This window comes from Ursus arctos, unplaced genomic scaffold, assembly GCF_023065955.2.
Source record: "Ursus arctos isolate Adak ecotype North America unplaced genomic scaffold, UrsArc2.0 scaffold_1, whole genome shotgun sequence".
In the NCBI taxonomy this organism is placed as follows: domain Eukaryota; kingdom Metazoa; phylum Chordata; class Mammalia; order Carnivora; family Ursidae; genus Ursus; species Ursus arctos.
Genome location: NW_026622763.1, coordinates 65,783,793 through 65,806,704, shown reverse-complemented (window position 1 = coordinate 65,806,704; position 22,912 = coordinate 65,783,793). Strand labels below are relative to the sequence as shown.

The 22,912-nt window shown below is 36.2% G+C and overlaps 1 protein-coding gene across 2 annotated transcripts in view; it reads left to right on the top strand.

Annotated features, from left to right (window-relative positions):
• COL5A2 (collagen type V alpha 2 chain) overlaps nt 1–22,912 on the top strand; it is a 136,823-nt gene that overhangs the window by 105,913 nt on the left and 7,998 nt on the right. For both annotated transcript variants that reach the window (XM_026492346.4, XM_044381339.3), the window contains exons 27-49: nt 55–153; nt 525–578; nt 721–774; nt 2,432–2,485; nt 3,391–3,444; nt 6,030–6,074; nt 6,402–6,500; nt 7,510–7,617; nt 7,967–8,020; nt 10,470–10,523; nt 10,741–10,794; nt 11,225–11,278; nt 11,694–11,801; nt 11,917–11,970; nt 12,503–12,556; nt 13,253–13,414; nt 14,062–14,169; nt 15,340–15,447; nt 16,911–16,964; nt 18,579–18,686; nt 19,220–19,273; nt 21,845–21,952; nt 22,337–22,390. In XM_026492346.4, coding sequence (XP_026348131.1) covers nt 55–153; nt 525–578; nt 721–774; nt 2,432–2,485; nt 3,391–3,444; nt 6,030–6,074; nt 6,402–6,500; nt 7,510–7,617; nt 7,967–8,020; nt 10,470–10,523; nt 10,741–10,794; nt 11,225–11,278; nt 11,694–11,801; nt 11,917–11,970; nt 12,503–12,556; nt 13,253–13,414; nt 14,062–14,169; nt 15,340–15,447; nt 16,911–16,964; nt 18,579–18,686; nt 19,220–19,273; nt 21,845–21,952; nt 22,337–22,390 — 1,755 coding nt within the window. The remainder of the gene's footprint in view (nt 1–54; nt 154–524; nt 579–720; nt 775–2,431; nt 2,486–3,390; nt 3,445–6,029; nt 6,075–6,401; nt 6,501–7,509; nt 7,618–7,966; nt 8,021–10,469; nt 10,524–10,740; nt 10,795–11,224; nt 11,279–11,693; nt 11,802–11,916; nt 11,971–12,502; nt 12,557–13,252; nt 13,415–14,061; nt 14,170–15,339; nt 15,448–16,910; nt 16,965–18,578; nt 18,687–19,219; nt 19,274–21,844; nt 21,953–22,336; nt 22,391–22,912) is intronic.

Here is a 22,912-nt window from a genome sequence, read left to right as displayed (position 1 = left end):
CAGTATTTAGAGAGAATTTACATAAAACTTACTTTGCTTCTGTCAATTTTGTAGGGTGCTCCAGGGGAGGACGGACGGCCGGGTCCTCCAGGCTCCATAGGAATCAGAGGGCAGCCTGGGAGTATGGGTCTTCCAGGCCCCAAAGGTAGCAGTGTGAGTACAGTGTATAATAGGTTTGCTATCTCATCATAATCCTCACTTGATTCCTAGATCGTTTCCCAGAGTCCATAGTCTCTCATGGTTCATTCCCCCTTCTCTGGTAAACAAACTGAGGGCTTCAGAGGGGACGGGGGTGGGGATTGGGATAGGCTGGTGATGGGTATTAAGGAGGGCATGTATTGCATGGGGCACTGGGTGTTATACGCAACTAATGAATCATGGAAGTTTACATCAAAAACTAGGGATGTACTGTATGTTGACTAATATAATAAAAAAAATTATTAAATAATAATAATTCTCACTTGAAGCAGGCATGTTTTGAGCAAATTGATTGAATTTTAACATTATTCCTAATTTTTCTTTAGGGTGACCCTGGAAAACCTGGAGAGGCAGGAAATGCTGGTGTTCCTGGGCAGAGGGTAACTAAACTTCTTTCTGCCAAAGGGGGGAACAATAAATAAATAATTAAATATAAATATATGTATATATTTCATATTTATCTATGAAATTATCCAAATGTCTTGTGGCCTCACTTCACATAGTATCTCTGTGTGATTTTAGGGAGCTCCTGGAAAAGATGGTGAAGTTGGTCCTTCTGGTCCTGTGGGCCCCCCGGTATGTGGTCTTTCAGCTAGACTGTATTCACATTGCATATTTCACTGATGTTTGTTTAAGACTTTACTTATGAGTAAGTTTCAGGGGAAGTAACTAAGAAAGTACAGGAATGAAGAATTTCAGTTATAGGGGCGCCTGGGTAGCGCAGTTGTTAAGCGTCTGCCTTCGGCTCAGGGCGTGATCCCGGTGTTCCGGGATCGAGTCCCACATCGGGCTCCTCCGCTGGGAGCCTGCTTCTTCCCCTCCCACTCCCCTGCTGTGTTCTCTCTCTCACTGGCTGTCTGTCACATAAATAAATAAAATCTTTAAAATAAAAAAAAAAAAAAGAATTTCAGTTATAATCTTTTCTTTTGATTCCTGTGCTGGCACCTTCTGCCTTTTTAAATGGAGTGATTGGCCTTTTCATTTTAAACTTCTTTAAAATGTTGATGGTAAAAGCTAACTCATCATCTTTGTGTGTTGAAAAAAGTGTCAGTTGAGAAAAATCAGTCTGACAAATGTTTTGACAAATTTTTGACAAATATTTTGTACTGTATTTTATTGATAATATATAGTGAATTATACCTATATTCTCCTAATGATGTCTAGAAATTTATTTAAGCTGACTTATTTTTTTGGAGGACTAAAAAATGAAAATTTTTTATCCTTTGAGATACCTTTGAGGTACTTTTGCATCCTAGGATTCAAAAATTAAGTATTTATCAGAAATATTTTACCATATTTATTTGTTTGCAATGGGGCAATTTAAATATCTTTCTAAAATGTTAGCTCTGCTTTCTTCAGTTATTCTGGTGTTGAAAGCTTGATTAATATTTTTTATGACACTGAGAAATAAATTAAAATAGAAATAGGTTTCCCCCATTATCTGAAAGTAGAGTGTTCCTATGAAAACTTTTATAAGCTGAAATGGTATAAAGCAAAGAAACAATTATCATTAATTTATACAGAAAATTTTCTTAAAATTCCCAGACTCCAAAAAGAACCTTTCCTAGGCTTTTCTGATACCATAGGACATATCTTACTCTAACAGATGCTCACAGACACAGTTCAGCCCTATAGTGGCTTGATGATGAGATGCTGAGTGTGGTTCCCCACGAAGGAGCTAGTGGGGGACACTCTTGCTGCTAGGGGTGTGCTGCCTCTATGACAGCTCACTGCAAAACAAATGCTGAATGCTTTTTTTGCTTTTTGCCTTTTCTCGTAAAAGCAAAAATTCTCTTCAGATTTCTTTCAGTTAGCAAAAAGCTAATATAGATCTTTCATAAAAGTGAAGTGATACAACACAAACTTTGGAAAAGCAGGGGATGTTTGTATTACCTGTTAAGATTAGATATGTGAAAGTAATGGATTTTTCCATGTTCCCCTTATCCAATTTCCCCGTAATTTTATGGTTGGCTCTAGACGTTCTATGTTTGGATCAAAAAATAAACATATGTCATCAGTATCTTTGCTGGCATTAGAAGATATTTTCTCACCAGGAGGGACTTCCAACAATATCGTTAAACTCCTTCATTATAATGCCAGTTCATTATCTGACTAAAGTGAAAACATGTGATTAGGAAAAAGGCAAATATCAATACTTCTAGAAGGTCACATAAACAGGAAGCAGGTTTAAAGATCGGGCTCTATTCATGATTTTCTTTCCTTCATGAATTAGGGTCTAGCTGGGGAGAGAGGAGAACAGGGACCTCCAGGCCCCACTGGCTTTCAGGTATGCACAAATTCACTTTTCCATTTCTTCTACCATTAATTAAACGTCTTTTTTTAAATATGAAAAGATAGGTTCAAATGATGTGTAATTCCACAATTTTCAAAAAAGTCATCCCTCTTTTAGTAAATAGATAAAATGGATAAAACCCAACATTTTTGTTCAAAGAAAAAGAATAGACTCCCCTGAAAAACTGATCAAAATGCAAAATTATTAACAAATTAAAAATTATAAAATGTTTTTGGTAAGTTTTATTGAACTATTTTAAGGTTTATTTAGTTTTATGGGGACAATGTCTTAAAATTTTGTAGAATAAATTTTCATGATTTATCTAAATATATTGTATGGGAAATTATTTAATAATGGATAATCATAACTTGGTAAAAAAAAAAAACTTACAGGAGTGACTTTCAGTACTGTACTAACAACCTAAAATATTTCTTTCAGACACATAAAAACTTGACAAATGTTAAGAATCTCCTGTTAGATTCTTTTTTTTTCTTTCTCTTTTTCTTTCTTTTTCTTTCTTTTTCTTTCTTTCTTTTCCTTCTTTCCTTCCTTCCTTCCTTCCTTCCTTCCTTCCTTCCTTCCTTTTTTTTCTTTTCTTTCCTTTTCTTTTCTTTCCTTTCCTTTTCTTTTCTTTCTTTTCTTTTCTTTTCTTTTTTTTTCTTTTCTTTTCTTTTTTCTAAATGGTGTCCAAATGAAAATCTAAACCTATAAACTGACCAGTTGCTGCATATGGTAGAAGATATAGTTTTCTTATTCTGTTTTGCTTGTCTTTAAACAATATCTTTTGCTTGAAAGTATAGTCATGGATACTCCATGAATTATAAAAGGTAAACTGTTAACACTAGTGGCCTATTAAACTTTCACCAATTCACCATTTTATTTTCTTCCTTTTGCTTTAGGGGCTTCCTGGTCCTCCAGGGCCTCCTGGGGAAGGTGGAAAGCCAGGTGATCAGGTAAGTTTATTTAAAATAATAATAATGATAATAGCAATAAAAAAATTATTGGCCCATAATATCACTTATTACACATGAAGTTCTGTTCTGGTTTGCTTTATAAATGTTATCTCTTTTAATTCTCAAAACAACCCTATATATCTAGGTACTAGTATGATGCCTGTTTTTCAGATGAGGAAAATGAGGCACAGAGATGTTAGGTGACTTTCCTAAAGTCACACAGCTGATATAATTTGAATCCCGGTAGTCTGCTTCCCAAGACCGTGTATTTAATGACTAGATATATATCTTCTCATAACTACAGAGATTTACTGGAGGCTTTATACATGGTTATAAACAGATACTATTTTATTTCTATTATTTTACCAGGACATCAGTTAATTTATTTTTCTGTGAGTGATTCGTTCATTCATTTGACCATTCAACAATTTGACCATTCAACAATTTGACCATTCAACCATATTTGCTGAGCACTCTGTGCTTAGTTGTATTAAGCCCTGGCCCTAACCAATTGAACAAGATGAACATGAGCCTAGCCTTTATCTTACATCACAGCAGGAGATAGAGAGTTGCTAGGGAGGCACTGTGTGTGTGTGTGTGTGTGTGTGTGTGTGTGTGTGTGTGTGTGGAAACATAGAAGATGCACCCAAATCAGACTTGGGGATTTAGGAAGAGTTTCCCAGACAAAATAATATCTTTTATGAGTACAGGAGGAGGAGGGAAGGTAATAAAATACTCTAGGAAATGGGAACAGCAGGTGCAAGGGTTTTGCTGATCAAATGAAGGCGCTGGAGAAGTTGGTAAGTCAGGAATCAGAGTTTAAGTTGACGTGGATGAGGCTGGGTGGTGAATCAGGAGCCAGATTACAGAAAGTCTGAATTTGAAGGTAATTTGTTCTGATTCTTCTAATGGAAGATGATGAAGGGCTTTTAAGTAGGGAGTAGTACAACTAGACTTGGGTTTTAGGAAGATCATACCACGTGGAGGACAATACATTGCAGGGGATAAAGCTGGAGACCCACTTGATACAGTGTTTGTTTTGTTTCATTTTTTTAGTAAAAGGCAAGGCTTATTTGAGGAACTGACACAGAAGGTGGGTCACTCAGTCACTAGCAGCAGCGATGTGCTGGTGTGACTGCCACCAGCTTGTGTGCCGGTGCTACACGCAGAGGAAATGCTAGCCCTCCGTTTTGGAGGACGTAAAGTTACTGTCCGAGGACAGCACAGGCTTCTTCATGTTTCACTTCCCTGGCCATCGTCCTGGGTTGGGGATGGAGGATAGATTCTGATGCCTCTAAAGTGGAGACAGAGATCCATGTGGCTGAGGGAACTCTTCTATCACACTACTGAAAATTTCTCATGATGGGGGATTACAATGGAAACAAACATATTGAGTCTATTGAGATTAACGTTTGTGATTTTGTAAACATAGACAGTACTGGTCTTAGTGACCATAGTTATCTGTTATCATCCAAAATATCAGACATATGCTACTTTGTCAAAAATATACTCTGTTCAGAATATTGCAGGATGTTACAGTGTAAATCAAGACACTATGAATAGTGCACTACCTGCCACAGAATTGTAAGCCATGTCACAGTTAGTAATCGCATGAGGCACCATTACTTACATATCACTACAAAACACCACATAATGCTGATTAAGCTACCACCATATTTCCTTATGAGATAAAATAGTATTGAAAGAACGCTCAGATTTGTTTATACTTAGGTTTTCTTTTAAACCACAAATGACCCATTAGCATATGTAAAAAGGAAAATGAAAGATAAATAATTTGATTAAATTATTCTTAAAATTTCACATTCAGGACCGACCCAACATCTAAATTTTAGTTTTCATCCCAGTGTTTGATGCATGACTTTCTACGCAATAGCTTGCTTTGTCATTAGTTATTGTTTTTAATCAGAGAGAGAGATTTTAAACTTTTTGACAAACTTTCTTTTAGGTAAGAACAAACTGAAATTTGTAACATAGTCATGACTGCACTAGTTTGAACCCACAGTTCCCAGTAGACTACATTGTCCATAGTTCCCAGTAGACTACATTGTCCATAGTATATGGTCAAGAAATATTTACTAAATTGAATTGAATTGGTTCTGTTTAAGAGTTCAGCTCTTTATTGCTTTTTATTTCAGTTTATTAAGAAGTAATTAAGAAATAAATTTACTATATTTAAGAGATAAAGAAATAAGAATTAAGAAACAAAGAAATTTTTAAGAAAGAAGAAAAAATTAAGAAATAAAATTACTATGTATTTTGTTGTCTCTAAAAAAACCAATGCACTCTATTTGTAAGATAATATTTTGCATGTTTTCATTGCCCAAAATTAAGCATTCAGCTTTAATAAACATTTATTTTTCTGGAAAAATAATTTCCATCCAATGTATGGGATAGCCCCTCATTTATAAAAGCATACATATTTTTCTTGCTTCAATATTATGGGCTTATTTAAACTTCTAATAGTACACTAAAAGAAATTAGGCCGTGGTAGAGAAAGATTTCTAATAAATACCTAAAATGTAGCTCAAAGCTTTTCTTACAGTTTTAAAAATTATATCTTATAGGGAGTTCCTGGAGATCCCGGAGCAGTTGGCCCATTAGGACCTAGAGTGAGTATTTTCTCCTTCATCATTAACTTTGTTCCCATTGCCTTCAGTTGAAAAAAACAATTTTTTATCATAAACTGGGCTTTATATTAAGAATTAAAATTATTTTCCTTGGTGAAAATCAATCTTATGAGAAAATCCTGTGCTGCAAAACTAGCATATTCTTACTTCAAGTTCATTTCTTATCACTAAATTAGAAAATTGAGCCTCATTAGTTACTCATTTCTCAATTTTTCTCCAGTAGAAGCAGATTTGCAGATTTCCAGAAACATTTTTAACCCACTTTCAGAACAGTCACTAAGATTGTTTGACATCCCAATTTTGCACTAGGGAGAACGCGGAAATCCAGGGGAGAGAGGAGAACCAGGAATAACCGGACTCCCCGGTGAGAAGGGAATGGCTGGGGGCCATGGCCCTGATGGTCCAAAAGTAAGTAAGGTGGTGAGCTTGGCGCTTCAGAATGTTCCAAAAGTTAACAACTCAATATACACATGGCAGAACTAAAGTGTATTTATCTTGTTTTTGCAAGATAATTCAATCATATGATTTTCTTCTTCAACAAATATTCAATAAGCATCTACTAGGCTTTTTCCTTGACACTGAAGAGTCAGCTGAAAAGAAGTCTCTTCTGTGATAGGATTTATGGTTTAGTGCACATAGTGGTACATTCTCATATAGAAACCCATTCCTAATATTTATTTATGTAACTTTTACTAGTGACTTCCATTAATGAGCAGAGGCAATAAATAGAAAAACATATATCTTATTAAGAGATATTCCTAAATATATGCTCCATTTTTTTGTCTCAGATTCCACAGTTCTGCTTACTAACCATAAAAAAAATATGTCATTGTTGACATCTGAAAGTAAAATACATCATAAGGCAAAAATTAGTACCATTTCCTTTGGGTGCCATTTAAGATTGGTAGAAGACAAGGTGATCAACTTCAGTATAAACAAAGTAGAATTTTTCGTGATCATATAACATTAGATCCCTTCTCATCTTCAAGGTTCAGAGTGATTACATAGGATCTGCTTCGGTTTAATCACTGACTTAGCCTATAAATAAGCAAGCTTGATATCATGGGTTCATTAGTGAGAGTGAAATACTCTCTAAAAGTAATGTCTTCTTTCTTTATTAGGATCCCTGTGATGTTGCCAAAGAAAAAGAAAGGCAGCCATTATTTTTATTTGAATTGATGCTTAATTTCCCCAAAGAAAAAAGTTGAAAACTAAACCAACAATCAGAAAGGCAAAGTCTTTTTTATTTCAAAAAAATGACCTCAGAGACAATTTTCACAAATGAAAAATATAAGCACTAAGTTGAACCATATGAAATCTCTGATATTCCACTCTTTTGACCTACCAGCAGAGAAATTTCATGTGGCTCAATCTTAATACTGTATTGGTGAGGTCCCTTATTGTTGGTTCATTTTAGGGCAGTCCAGGACCATCGGGGACCCCTGGAGATACAGGCCCACCAGGACTTCAAGGTATGCCAGGAGAAAGAGGAATTGCAGGAACTCCAGGCCCCAAGGGTGACAGAGTAAGTCTGTGTTTTGTTTTGTTTTTTAGTTCATTCATTTAGACTTTCTGAATTCCTTCTGAAAACTATTTCCTGGGCAGTCATTTACTTTTACCATCCTAAGTCACAAATCAATCTTCCTTCCCTCCCTCCCTCCTTCCCTCCCTCCCTTCCTCCCTTCCTTCCTTTCTCTTTCATTCTTTCAATATCTATATTTATTGAGAAAAATACACAATGCCAGGCCCTGTTCTAGGCTCAAGAGAATATAACTATGACCAAGAGAGGGAAGCCCCTGCCCTCATGAAGCTTCCATTCAAGTGAGAGAAAAAGACAATTAAATGAATAAATGGCATTTTGTGTGTTTTCCCAGGGCGGCATAGGAGAGAAGGGTGCTGAAGGAACAGCTGGAAATGATGGAGCAAGGGTGAGTGAAATCATTCCTTTCCCCAGCTAAGCTAGGAACCAACAGTATCATCATTACATGAATTTGCCTCAACTTTCCAAAATAAATTTCATTGTGTTTCCATATGGTCAGGATTTGGAAAATGGTGAATTTTGAGATTTGATGTTGATCAATCATGGATACTCATTTTGCTTACTTTGAATTAGAGCAAGCCAAAAAGTAGTCATTGCTGAGGAAATGAAATAGAACACATTTTACTGTGCATTTGAGAACAGTGCTTTTAGCAGTGGGGCCCTCTTTATCTTTCTCCACCTTCTTTTTTATTTCATATGCTGTGTTTATTTTTGTTCAAGTGTTGATCTAATGAGCTGTTCTAGACCTCATTCCAGGCAGGCCAGTAGAGTTTTGCAGAGTAGCCAAGTTGAGGTAAATATTTCTCAGTATGCTGGATGTTAGGGGTGAGAAAATGACTGCGCAATGAATCATCATTAATGCTTTCACCAATAAAGACGATGAAGAAGTGAAATGTAAAGAAGGATGGTTGACCCCATGGCATTGCTTAATGTCATGTCACAAGCTGACCTTTAAGAAGCTTTTAGTTCTCAAACATAGAATACATTTGCAATTCTAAGGACAGACTGAATATAACTTTTTAGACGTTAATGAAATTATTCTCTCATGTAAAAGCAAATAGATACAGCTGCTCATACATTCAACATTTCCTGGAATAATTCCTGAGATTTGATGAATAATTTCTGTTTCAGTGTGACATGGTTTGCTGGTAGTTGTCATTCAGTGCCCTGGTAAGAGCACTTGTACCAAAAAAAGAGCTCACATCTAACCATCATTAATATATTAATTCTGCACATTGAGCCACTGTTAATGCACTGAGTATATTAGCTTTTAATGAAGACAATAAAGTACAATAAAGAAAAGCTTTAGTCTTGGTGGTAATTATCCTTTTTTTCTCTTTTCTGAAAATCTACTTATGGATGACACACTTAACTTAGCAAATTATGAACATGAAATGTTTCTTGCCTTGTAGTTAGCTCTAATATTTGATTTCGTATTTCAAAAAAGGTCTAAGTAAATCTGGCATATTGTTTGTATCTTATGTCATCGATGGCCTATAGTGCATATTAAAGTAGTGCAGTGCTGTGTGAAGGAGTGTTGCATTGACAGTTTATTCTAAGGTGAAATCGAAATACGCATCTATGGTTCCTATGAACTAACTTTAAAATGCAGTGTAATAGAAACAGTACTTGAGCGATGACTGCTTTATTTTCAGTAAGGACAATACATTGCTTTAGGGAGAAAGCAGGGCAGAGCACTTGCTGTAATCTCATAGTAAAGGGAAAAAAGGAATAGCATGTTTTCTCTGTAAGAAAAAAAAGAGGGAATTTAATGAAGTGATCTTTATATTTAATCTGATTCTTTTAAGGAAATATATTAGGTAAATTATTGGAAGAATATTGTTCTGTTATAGATCTAGAAAATATATGGTCACAGTTTTCTCATGTTCTTTTTTTTTTTTTTTAAAGATGTTACTTATTTATTTGTCAGAGACAGAGAGAGAGAGCATGAGTGGGGAGGGGCAGAGGGAGAAGCAGGCTCCACACTGAGCAAAGAGCCCATCGTGGGACTTGATCCCAGGACTCTGAGATCATGACCTGAGCCGAAGGCAGATGCTTAACAACTGAGCCACCCAGGCATCCCAGTTTTCTCATGTTCTTATAAGAATATAAATTTAAGAAATCCTTTTTGTTCCTTAAATTCCTTCCATAATACATACAAAAATTAAATGACAAAGGAATATTTGGGCTGCATATGAAGAGGCAATGCACAAATATCAGATAGAAAACTTGTTCCAGAAAAGACTCCACTATAGTCCAGTTTAAAGATGTGACCACATGTCAAGAAGACCCAGTTTGAACCCCCACGTGATAGCTCCCTAAGCTCTGAGCATAAAGAACCCCAAACTCAGTGTAGTTGGGTCATCATACTCCTTATAATCTTAGGAGAATGTAGAAAACTCAATGCTTTACCACAGTTTTACTTAAAAAAAATAGAGTGGTATTTTGTTCCTATAATTTAAGAATATAATATTCTATACAAAAGAAGAAAAGCTTTTTTTCAACCTATATTCAAACTTCAAAATTAAACAGGCCAAGAAACACAGAAACATTAGAGAATAGCACTAATTTAGGACTTATGTTTAAAAACAGTATTATGTAGGGATGAGTTGAGGTGGATGAAAGAGATTAAAACCTTTTGTGGAGAACATCCAGGAAATTGTTTTAGGGTAAATAGAAAAATCTCAAGAATATACAGATTATATCATTTATTATAGACAATGTTTTGCAAATCAGCTAAGCTATAACAAAATGGTACCTTCTTTGATTGTTTGTTCAACCATGGAGAATTCCACGCCTTCTCTTCTTCAGTATGTCTGTGTTCTGTTCATTGACAGGGTCTTCCAGGTCCCTTGGGTCCTCCGGGTCCTGCAGGTCCCACTGGAGAAAAGGTAGTATCATAAATTGATGTTTTGTGGGCTCAGAATCAGGAAGTCTGGATGATAGCTCTTTCTCATGCTGTTTTCTCTTTCATAACATGTGGTAGTTGGGCCAGATCATCTCAGAGTTCTCCCCACAATCTGCCCTGCACACAGCACTCAGTGTCCTCCATTTACACTGTGTTTTGCTCCTGCTTTGGACGTTAACCATCTAATGTCTGCTTTCTAGGGTGAACCCGGCCCCCGAGGTTTGGTTGGCCCTCCCGGCTCCCGTGGCAATCCTGTAAGTGACAGTATTTTGATGTTTTTTTTAGAATGGGATTGAGCAGAAAACCAGTTCATCATTTTATCTTGATATTTATATAAAACCATGCCTGTCGGTTCAGGCTATTTATAACTTACTAGTTTTCAGCATTTACTTCTCTCATTAAACTCAAAAATTTACCAGTCTGTTATTTCTGTGCAATCTATTAAATCTCGGTAAGCTGCTCATTTACTAAATAATTAAGAAATGTTTTAGAGACTTCAGACCTTGGAAATTTTGTTCTATGGCCCTTATCTCTATATCACCCTTAAAAGGCTTCCTCAAGAAATACATCTAATCATCTATATACACATTTTAAGACACTACAAATTTATATAGTTGTATTTTTAAAAACTGTTCTCATTTAGAATAAAATATGAAAGCTACAGTAATCTTTGTTTTATCCTAGGGTTCTCGTGGTGAAAATGGCCCCACTGGGGCTGTTGGTTTTGCTGGACCTCAGGTATAATTTTCTAATATTTCTAATTTATAATGAATACTCCTCTTATTATAGCAATAAATTTAATTGATTATCATTGTCATATTGAAGGTATATTAAAGATGCTGGAAAGTTTATAGTTTTCTAGGCAATATTCTCATTTCCCATACATTCTTTCATGACTGGCACTAAAATGGATGAGTTTGCACTACTTCAAATTCTACACTTATTTGTTATTATAAAAATGTGGTGGGATAACTTATTTTTTCAGACTATCTTCAAAGATCTCATTAGGGCATTTTTTTTCTCCTGTGTTTTAATACTGATTACAAAGTACCATTTAACAATATATGGTTAAATGGTATGTTGGTAATAATTACTGTCAAATAACTTGTCTGTAAGTGTTATAATTAATTGCTTATTTATGCAATTGATGTAGGGTCCTGATGGGCAGCCTGGAGTGAAAGGGGAACCCGGAGAGCCAGGACAGAAGGGAGATGCCGGCTCTCCTGGACCACAAGGTCTAGCAGGATCCCCAGGCCCTCATGTAAGTGGAAAGAAAAACAAACACCAAAACTTGAGTCATGAGCCCAACTTTTAGACTTTGTGTTTGCCCATTTTGCTTTCCTATAGTGATCTTTTGTTCATTTCTTTCCGTGTAGGGTCCTAATGGTGTTCCTGGACTCAAAGGTGGCCGAGGAACTCAGGGTCCACCTGTAAGTTGGTTTGAAGCTCTGGGAATTACACACAGCTAGTCACAGACACCTGGCACTTGATGGCCATTTTAAAGTTAATCTGAAGCTATAACAACAAGTTTTTACTTGTATAAGTAAACTGTTGTGGAAAGGACACGTAAATGGAGATCTGGGTTGCAATTAGTTTTATGATCTTGGAGACCCAGCTGCTTCCTATATAACATAAAGAATATTATTAATTATGGAAGAGGTGAGGAATAATGGGGAACTGCTCTACAGGACTCTCGTATGAGAAGGATTAATGTGGTTCTAGCACTAGCCTTGAACATATTTGTATATGTTCAAGATAGATGGAAAGTAGAAAGAGAAAAATAGCATTCTTCCTGCTAATTAATTCATATCCATTCTCAAAAACAGAGGTACAATAAAAATCTGTTGTGTACAACAAGGAAGGGAATCTAAAGCCTAGGTATCCCTGTGAAAAAATAGATCCCAGAAAGTATATGTGATTAATAGTTATTTTAAACTTGCTTATAGGATTTTGCATTTCTAGGGTGCTACAGGGTTTCCTGGTTCTGCGGGCAGAGTTGGACCTCCAGGCCCTCCTGTAAGTCAATTCAGTAATTCAAATCACTGGTAGTGGAGTAATCACACACACACACACACACACACACACACACACACACACGTACACATTATATAGATACACATATATATTTGAGTTACTGTTTATTCTTTTATTCAATCCCTTAATGATTTGTTAACCCATGTCAATAACCATTATCCTAATAATTCATACACACTGGTAACTTGTCAAAGCAAATTCGTCTTCAATCATCCAGCATGTCTTGGAGGTGCTTATTTACAAGTCCTTTTTAGCCCCACTGTTTGACCATTATTCCATTTGAGTACTAAATTCCAACAGTATTGTTTGCTAATAACCATTTGCTTTAGTTAGGAAGCATCTCTGGAACTTCGTTTAATAAATGTTATTCTTTCATGAAAAGATCAGGTCAGACAGAATAAAATGTTATATATTCATTGATGGAACAGAGGCTTAAGAAGTTTGAAAATTCAAGTTAATTTCAACACACTTTTGATATTGAGCCAAAGGTAATTGTCTGCGAATAATTTAGATTTTCTCCTGGGAAATGAATCTGCAGCTGTGTTTTGTTTAATTTTGTTTAAATCCACTGAATGACTGATTATCTAACAGGAAAAATGGACCCGAGAGGTCATTGCATCAGGTCCTCTAATGTAGCTTTGACTTTGCCCTCGTGCGTTTCTTTCTATCTTATACTAGGGAGCTCCAGGACCTGCAGGGCCCTTAGGAGAACCTGGGAAGGAGGGACCCCCAGGTCTTCGCGGGGACCCTGGCTCTCATGGGAGAGTGGGAGATCGAGGACCAGCTGGCCCCCCTGGTGGCCCAGGAGACAAAGGAGACCCAGGAGAAGATGGGCAACCTGTAAGTTTGGCATCTTGGTTTGCGGCCACCTCTAATAAAGATATTTACTGATAGATGTCTTTAATATTTACTGCCGCAAAGAAACTATTTATACAGTAACCTGCATACTTTCATAAATCCTTAGGCCCTATATGTTTTAAATTTACAATTCTCTGCTCTAGAAGAAAAAGTGTATGTACAAGTATAAAATACAACAGTAATGGGTGCAGTGCTCAAAAACAAGAGAACATTCTTTGTTAAATATCTGTTCTGTATAAAGAAAATTTTTAAAAATACATTATTTTATTTGATATCTAAATGTCTCAAAACACTAATGTATTTAGCTAGATTACTATTTCTTTTCGTTATTTAAAAATTTTCTTTGTCTTTTTAAAAAGAGGAAAAATGGTTGCCTGAATAATTACCTCTTTCATTCCATCAGTGTTTACATTACTCTTCAAGTTTCTTGGAAATCAATGAGCCGCTTTCACCTTTAAACAATGTTAAAGGCTCTGCGTGGAGTGTAAATTATGACTACTCATATATAGTATGGTTTTATGAAACAGAATTGTTTTTCTTGTACTGAAAAACCTATAAAGCTGTGATATGGTCCTTGCATATGGTTTTACCCTGGAGAATTTCTGATTGTAGCTTATCCTCAAAATTAGGGTCCCGATGGTCCCCCGGGTCCAGCTGGAACCACCGGACAAAGAGGAATTGTGGGGATGCCGGGGCAGCGTGGAGAGCGAGGCATGCCCGGCCTGCCAGGCCCAGCGGTGAGTGGCCGTGGCTGTCAATATTTCATCTGATTATGTGCACTGTAATTTGCAAAGAGAGAGTTTAGTTATTTTTTCCCTAGTGGATTTAAAGTCTCTTTTAGACACAAATTCTGACTATCTTAAAAACCATTGACTTTAACTGTCAAATGCCTTACTTAAGCACCTTGCAAAGGTCCTTCGAAAAGTATATTTATTTAACCTGGGGACCAGAGAAGTAGACAAATAAGTATATGGATTTTGGGTGACTCTAAATCTTTCTTCAAAGATTAAAAATCTAAATCTTTCTTCAAAGATTATCCCCCATGGAGCTAAAGAAGGGGGATAATCTCCTCTGGAGAGTAGGTAGCCTCTTTTTAAATAAACATGCCTAACCAAGACATCCGTATTTCACAGTTCAGAGGGCAAGTTTGCATAAACCATCAGAGGGAAGAAGCAGTTGAGCCAAAGTAGCATTGGAGGTGAAAGTGGGGTGAGCTGTAAAGACGGACTCTGAAAGTCATCTCCCTTTCCCTGGAGGGCCTAGGAGACTCCTGTTCCCTACAGTGTGGATAAAAGTGGGACTTACTGTTAGCTTTGAAGAGATTAAATTTTACCGCGGAAAGTTTACATGCTTGTGGGGAAAAAAATGATGTTTTTATACGGAATGTAGACAGATGTACTGCTGGGACCTTGGAACGGGGGGAATGTGGGTAGAGATCTGAAACCAGAAACTGGGAGTTAGGGAAGATTTTACTGTTATCAGAAGCGAGCCAAGGACCCAGAAGTAAGATCTCCCAATATGATAGCGAAACGCAAGTGCCGAGATACAGAAATAAAGTGAGTAGATGAAGCAGTAGTGCGTGCGGATGAGCGTGTCTTACCAAGGATGCAGATTCCATTCGGGCGGCCAGAATCAACTCTAGCACATGGGATTAGAACCCAAAATACACACCTGAGGCTGGTGGCAAAGGATACTTTTTAGTCCCTTTGATATGTCGTAATGAATGTGATAAGAAGTGAGCATGCCTCTAAGAAGGTACTACAGTGACTTGGAAATTGTGGGATCATGGATAGTTAATATTCTAGAAGGAGGGGCTGAGGGGCCACTTGACTAAACGCAGCCTTTATGTAAACTGGCTTTCTTACATTTCTTCAGAAGTGCTTGACATATTTATACTCTTATTTCAGGGCACACCAGGAAAAGTAGGACCTACTGGTGCACCGGGAGATAAAGGTCCGCCTGGACCCGTGGGACCCCCGGGCTCAAATGGCCCCGTAGGGGAGCCTGGACCCGAAGTGAGTGCTACAGTGAAAATAACTCTTCTCTTGTGATCTGGGTGTCAGGGGGAAGTTTTTTTATTTAGAAATCAATTTAGAAATCGATGGTAAAAAAAAAAAAAAAGACATCGGTGGTGCATTTTACCTAAAGTTTCTTAGTGATGTTACTTGATGTACTTTACTTCCCTAGAGAGTTGTCTAAATGACGACAGAGAAGGTAGTAAGTTTGGGGTCTTTGCACTGACTTCATCTAGTCCGGAGTCAAGTATTTTAGTTGATTTAAATTGTTGCCAAATTGATTTGAAAGCGAAAGGACACGTTCATTCATCTTTTTCCTTGTTATTTCACTCTATAATGGCGTATTTTTCAAAATTGGCAAGTTTCATGGTAATAGGATTAATATGACGATTACAGCTTATGAAAAGAGAAAAGTAAGGAGAGATCATTCTACTTAAGTATCACTATAAAGTAACATTATGCATGTCATGTTCCCTGAGTCTCATTTGAGAGGAAATCAATTTTTGAAAAGTGATTTGAGAAGCTATAGGTTGGAATCTTCTCTGTTCAGTGCTTTCATGAGTAAATCACTAGACAGTGTCACATTTTCTTGAAACAATCAATACCTTTCAGGGCAATTTTTCATCAAATGACAAAAACGTAGTTCGAAAAAAAATTGAAGTAATATAGGGAGAGAAGAATGTATATTCTGAAAAGTTATTTCATCCCTAAACCCAGTTGTTTTATTTTAAAACTTTAAGGATATTGTTTGGATAAGCTTAAGATACGAAAGTGAGAAAAACCATTCACTGGTGATACAAACAAAAAAGAGAATTCCAAAATAAAATTATTGCCTATGTTTTTCAAGGGATTTGAGGATTTTTTTCCCTCCTGTTTTAAAATAAAAAAGTAGAAATGGAGAAGTTAGATTAAGTGCAGGATGCATGCAGGGAGGGCCTGGGGTGGGGGGAGTTCCCTGGGGGCGGGGCTCCTCCATCTGGTGCTGCCTCCTCTAGGCCCACCATTGAAGAGGCTGATTAAGCCAACCTGAGCATAGATTTAGTATTGTTCCACACAAAGCACTGAAGGACCCAAATTTGTAGCAAATTCCACGATAGTTTTAAAGTTGAACTGCCATAGTAAATAACTGGGCATCCTTAAGGTTTGAATATGGAATATGTGCACAGGGCAAGGAAATAACATTGCACTTTATAAGTACTGGATTGTAAGTGGAAAATGCAGTGTCTTCCATAAAACTGTATTAAATTTGGCACCAAAAAAAGTAAGAACATGTTAATAATTTTACAAGCAATTCCAAGTAATAGAAAAGATGGCAGAAGACTTTCTTCTACTAGAATTTCCATAAGTGCTAATTTATACTTTATAGAAGAGAGGTGGAAAACATGCTGTAATTTTTCTGGCAGTTGGAATGAGATTTTTTTCATTATTCAGTTAACTCATTTTTCAAACTTGATTCTTTATAGGGTCCAGCTGGTAATGATGGTACTCCAGGACGGGACGGTGCTGTTGGAGAACGTGTAAGAGCAGTTTCACTGATTAGAAAATCTGCAGTAATGTAAATTTGAAATCTTTTTAATACTAAAGAGTAAAATTTGTCTTTTCTTTCATAGCTCTGGGGCTGCCCTGATTTTTCTGATAGCAATGTCATAATTTGGGTGATCTTGTCAATGAAATGAGATTTGAGTACACAGCAGAGTAAGATGGCATTTCTTATTAATTGTAGGAAGTCACATTGCTTTCATATCTGATGCAACAGGAAGGCTTTGGATGAGGATACAGATGAAATAGTCTAAATTTCAAACGCATTCACAAAAGTATGGAAGCAGAAATAGAGCTGGGTGACATCTAAATTTCTCTGCTCATCTCCTCAAGTGAATGCCCCAGGAGTAAATAAACCATGTGGCTTTCTACATACTGTATATCCCATGATGTGTTTTAAATTTCATGACATATACTGAACTGAAAATATCCCCAACTTTTTCTGAAGTCCCAGCCCCTTTGGGTAGTCACACAGTTGTCTCAGACTACATATCAATCCACAGAAAGGCAAAAAATCAGTATGACACATGACTCTTTTCACTCTGAGAGCTCATGTGGTAGAATGGGCTCTAAAGTTAGACAGACTTTGACTGGAATCTTGATTCCTTAAGTAACCAGCAGTGCAGCCTTGAACAAATTTTCTGAACCTCAGTTTTCAAATACTTTAAATAGGATTAATATTTACTCCATTGGACATTTGTGCATTAAATAACATGTTTAGAGTATCTTATAGGTACTCAAAGGAAAAGAAAGAGTTTTGAGGAATTGTAGAGTAAGCCCTTCCTCCGTCTACCATAAAGCCAGGGAATGCAACTTCTCTTGGCACCTGGGTTTTTCCCTTGGTCAGTATACATTGTACAATGCAGTAGTCTTCAAAGATTTTGCTGATGTATTCCCTGGTATCATTTTGAAAATCAAGATTTGGAGACTTGTCATAGTTGGGTCACCTGGATAAAATAAAGAACAGCCTCTTTCCAAATACCTCATTGCTTTACTCTCAAGTGAACTGTGCATTCTGGGGAAGTCCTTAGTTTGGTGCCCAGAGGTGTTCACTCCTTGGGGCATTGCAAGATAATAAGATTGCAGATAGATATGAATGCTTTTTCTTTCATAAAATGGGAGAGGGGTGATTATTAAAGAGGAAGTAGGGAAGGATACTTCAGATGAGTTCTCTGAGAGAACACATGTGGAGTTGAAAATCTAGAAAGTGGTTTCCTTAAAATTTTCCCAGTTTTCATACTCTGGTAAGTGTTTATCCCAAGTAAACGGATACGCTTGAAAACTGCTTTTGTAAGAAACATGCTAAATTCTGGAGGTGGCACTGCTGTATTCCAGCAATCTTGACTGTGGGAGTCATAGGGTGAGAGTGAGGGGAGGGAGGACATCTGAAATTGGGGGAAATATTCTTATTCTTTTCAGTTTGATTTATTAATAAGTAAATATAAGTAAAATATTTAAGTAAAGTATAAGTTAAATAATAAAAATCAGGTTTTAAAAAGGTATATATTTTTACCATGAATAGCATGGGCATAGAGAATGCCATTGATTTGGGATAACTACGAGAAGAATAATATCATGGTTATTCTCATCAGGGTGATCGTGGAGACCCTGGACCTGCAGGTCTGCCAGGCTCTCAGGGTGCCCCTGGAACTCCCGGCCCTGTTGGTGCCCCAGGAGATGCAGGACAAAGAGGAGATCCGGTAAGGAGAGTTCATCTCACCCTGACAGTTACAAACATCAGTGTGCCATATCACGAGCTACACGCACGCAGACACAGAGTCATACATGCGCACTTGATTAAGGACTCCGAACAAAGAAGGAGAAACAATTATGACTTACACTGTTTTAATGTTAATGGAAAACATTTGATTTCTAATGATATTCACAAATCCTGATACTTTGAATTTCATCATCTAAAGATGTTGTGATTTATAGGAAACGTAGTAAGTATGCATCATGGTAAATTTAAGCAAGTAAATGTCTTCACATAATCCACTCAGGGGATCTTCAATCAGTGAAGTCAATTAATAAAATTGACTAAAGAAGTGTCATTGGAGTTGTAGTGAGCACTACAATTCTTATGCCTAAGGACATTAGCTTGGTTTTAATCAATTAGGCATAAGAGTATACACATAAACATATATAAGTATCCAACTTACGTATTTTTGAATTCTGTATCTATTTAGTATATTCACATTTTTTACATACAGATTTTTGTGAAAATTTCTTCTAGGGTTCTCGGGGTCCTATAGGACCACCTGGTCGAACTGGAAAACGTGGCTTACTTGTAAGTTCTGTTTTTCTTTAAAAATAAAAATCTTCTCACAAAAAATATATATACTCCCATAGAAGTGCAATTTAAGATTCATAAATGAAAATTAGCAAGCTCCTCAAACTGTGGACAAAAATATTAATACCCAGAAGTTTGTATTTGTTTTTATAATTTTAAGATATGTCCTCTGAATTTCACTGTGAATTCTTTCAGTAATCAATAAAGACCTTTAGAGTTACAGGTTTCTCTCAAAATAATAGGAATAATAGTGCCCTTTTTAGAGATTTTCTAGAAATCACATAGGAAAATGGTTTTGAAATCTCTTTGTAAACTAGAAAAGTGATAGTCAAATATTTTTTATTTTCAGCTAAACTACCCTACTTATGTTCTTATCTTTTTGCTATTTGCAATTGCTTCCAGGTTAATGATTGTTATACAGATGTTTTACTGTGAATAAATCATCTTTGATGGGAACCCAATAAGCCATGTTCCTTTCACACTCATTATATAAATTAATATCTATTTGATGAAGAAAAATAATAGCCATAAATTCATGGCCTGTTATTAAGTCATAATTCTCAGCTTTGATTCGAGCCTGACTGGTGAAGATTTCATAGTTATATGGCATGTCAAGTGAATGATTTTCTAACTGGTTACAAAAACAATGTGGTCTATTTTTCCTGATTAAATGAATTTTAGTTAATCATTTAAATAGGTGCTCTCTGGTTTAGTTTATTTTCAGTTATGAAATTTTAGGACACCCCAAAACAAAAGAACTTCTCTACATGAAAACATTCAGGCTGACTTTAGTATTTAAATTTGTATTATTATATAAAATATGTAAAAGTAACTAAGATCTACTCTCACTTTTATTATAAAAAGATTCCCATACTGTTTGACAATTAGGATGTCCAAATAAAAAAGAGAGAGAGAGAGAACCAAGCAAAATTACAAGAAACTAATAAGAAAATAATTAACCTGATAGCCAGTCTATTTGATATTTTCCATTTTCCCAAGTCAGATTGATAGAGTTTGAATTATCTTTTAGGAAAATTAAATACAACAGAAGCTGTCCCTATAGTAGGTGACCCTATGCCTCTTGTCTGTTTACTGTGAACCACTGGATTCCTGGAGCTGCTCCTGTTTTCTAAGACTTTAAACAAACAAACAAACAAGCAAAAAGGCAGCCCAAGACTGATCAGATCGATCTGATAATTTTTACCTCTTCTCTCTACATAGCTTCTATCCCACAAGAAGGTGCTTAATGATTGCTTTTTTCTTTAGTTTCTCAGGATCAGGATTGATGGATTTGGGTATAGATATTGCAGGTATAAGGATAACAAGCATTTCTTTGTGTTTTCTTTAGAGGAGAGTGACTTAATGATGGTATTCCTCTTCCATTTGCTTGAACAAGACTTTGCCAATTTTTTATTTCCCCCCAAGTTTGAGATATAATTGGCATATAACATGATTACAGTGCATAGCACAATAATTTGATGTTGTATATATTGTGAAGTGATTATCACAATATCACAGTAAGTTTAATTGACACCCATCATCTCACATGTTTGCAAATTTTATTTTCTTGTGGTGAGAACTTTCAAGATCTACTCTCTTAGCAACTTTCAAATATGGCCAACTTCGCTAGTATACTCCCAGCTATCATACTCAGTTAGCTTATCTACATGTGCAAATTTAATAAACATTCCTTTCCTAGAAGTAACATAAGTAAGTAAGAATTCATGTTCTAGTTTAAAAGAATCTATGTATGGTGGCAATATTTTTACATAATGATATCAGCATAATATGTGAAATACAGTCCTTGGAAAATGTTTCAGATAGGTTAGATCAAACTTAAAAAATACATCATTTTAGTATGAATGCAGGGTAAACATTTTCAAAACTGAATCTTTAGGAAAGCATTATTATATATCTTATGTTTTTAGTGATCACCTTCCTTCCTTGAAGAAAATAGACAAAAACTTCTAGGTCTAATTCTATTTAGATAAGTAACTATGCTAGTTCATACACTAGTTCCCCCTTATCCGCCATTTCACTCTGCGGGGTTTCAGTTACCTGCGGATAACAGCAGTCAGGAAGCAAATGAGCCTCCTTCTGACATATCATCAGAAGGTCAGTAGTAGCCTAATGCTACGTCACAATGCCTACGTCATTCACCTCACTTCATCTCATCACGTAGGCATTTTATCATCTCACATCATCACAAGAAGAAGAACAATGAGTACAGTACAATAAGATATTTTGAGAGAGAGAGAGAGACCACATTCACATAACTTTAATCAGAGTATATTGTAGTGATTGTTCTATTTTGTTATTCATTATTGTTAATCTCTTAATTTGTGCCTAATTTATAATTTTAAGCTTATCATAGGTATGTATGTACAGGAAAAATCATAGTGTATATAGTGTTCAGGCATCCATGGTGGGTCATGGAACGTACCCCCCATGAATAAGGGGGGACTACTGTACAGTATTCAAAAGTGTAGTAAATACAATTGTAAAAATTAAAATTACAATAAATTATAGTCTCACCAAGCAATGTCCATGCCATCACCCTATTCCTAGGGACCCCAAGGACCTCGAGGTGACAAAGGTGATCATGGAGACCGAGGTGACCGAGGTCAGAAGGGTCACAGGGGCTTCACAGGTCTTCAAGGTCTTCCCGGACCTCCTGTAAGTTATTCCTTTAAGTATTATTTGCCTTCCATGTGAAAATACACAGGTATTTTGACAGGAGTATTTATTTGTCCATAAACTGGTCGGACTTTTTGTATCTTATTTTCATTTGAAAACATATCTTGAATATTTAATTACCGTTACCTATTATAATGTGCCGTATAGCTCTGTAATTTTGTAGGAAGAAATAAAGCAAAAGGATATATGTGCCATTACTCTACAGTTTAGTATTAGTCACTCATATAGACCTTGTAGAGATTGATGACTTCAAGAAATTAGTTTATGCTGGTAAAGTCAATGACAGCACATTTTTAAAAGCTGAGAATGGCAAAATGTAACTGTCAATATTTTGGCAACAGTTTTTACTTTTTTCCTACTTAGGGTCCAAATGGTGAACAAGGCAGTGCTGGAATTCCTGGACCATTTGGCCCAAGAGTAAGTAACAAAACCTAAGTTGCAGATGTAAATAATAAGCTTTTGGTGACTTAAGTGCTGGGGCTTGAGTATCATTTTTATGGCATTGAAGCTGGAGTCGGCCCAGGTTCCCCGAAGCTGGCAGCAAATGGATGAGACAAACCATTCAGCAATTACCTTTAAGTAGAAATATTCCAAAACATGGCATATTGCTTCCATGGACCCACATTAAAATCTGTTGCCCACTGTGTATATACTGATCTGTTACTTCATTTTCTTAGTCTGTGTTCATTGAAATTTCACTGAACTCTTTGAGAAGATACAGTAACACTTACTATGAGGTAGAAATAGATTTTGAAGCTGGATATGTTTTATTTTTTTCCATTAAGTAACTGAGATACTTTCAGAAGTAGTTTGCATAAGGCTAATTCAGAAGCAAATAATAAAATGAAACCGATATTTAAAACTTTTCAAAATTCTACATGGTATCAATGCTGCCTCCAATAGATCACTAATGTCATAAGACAATTGACACACATAATC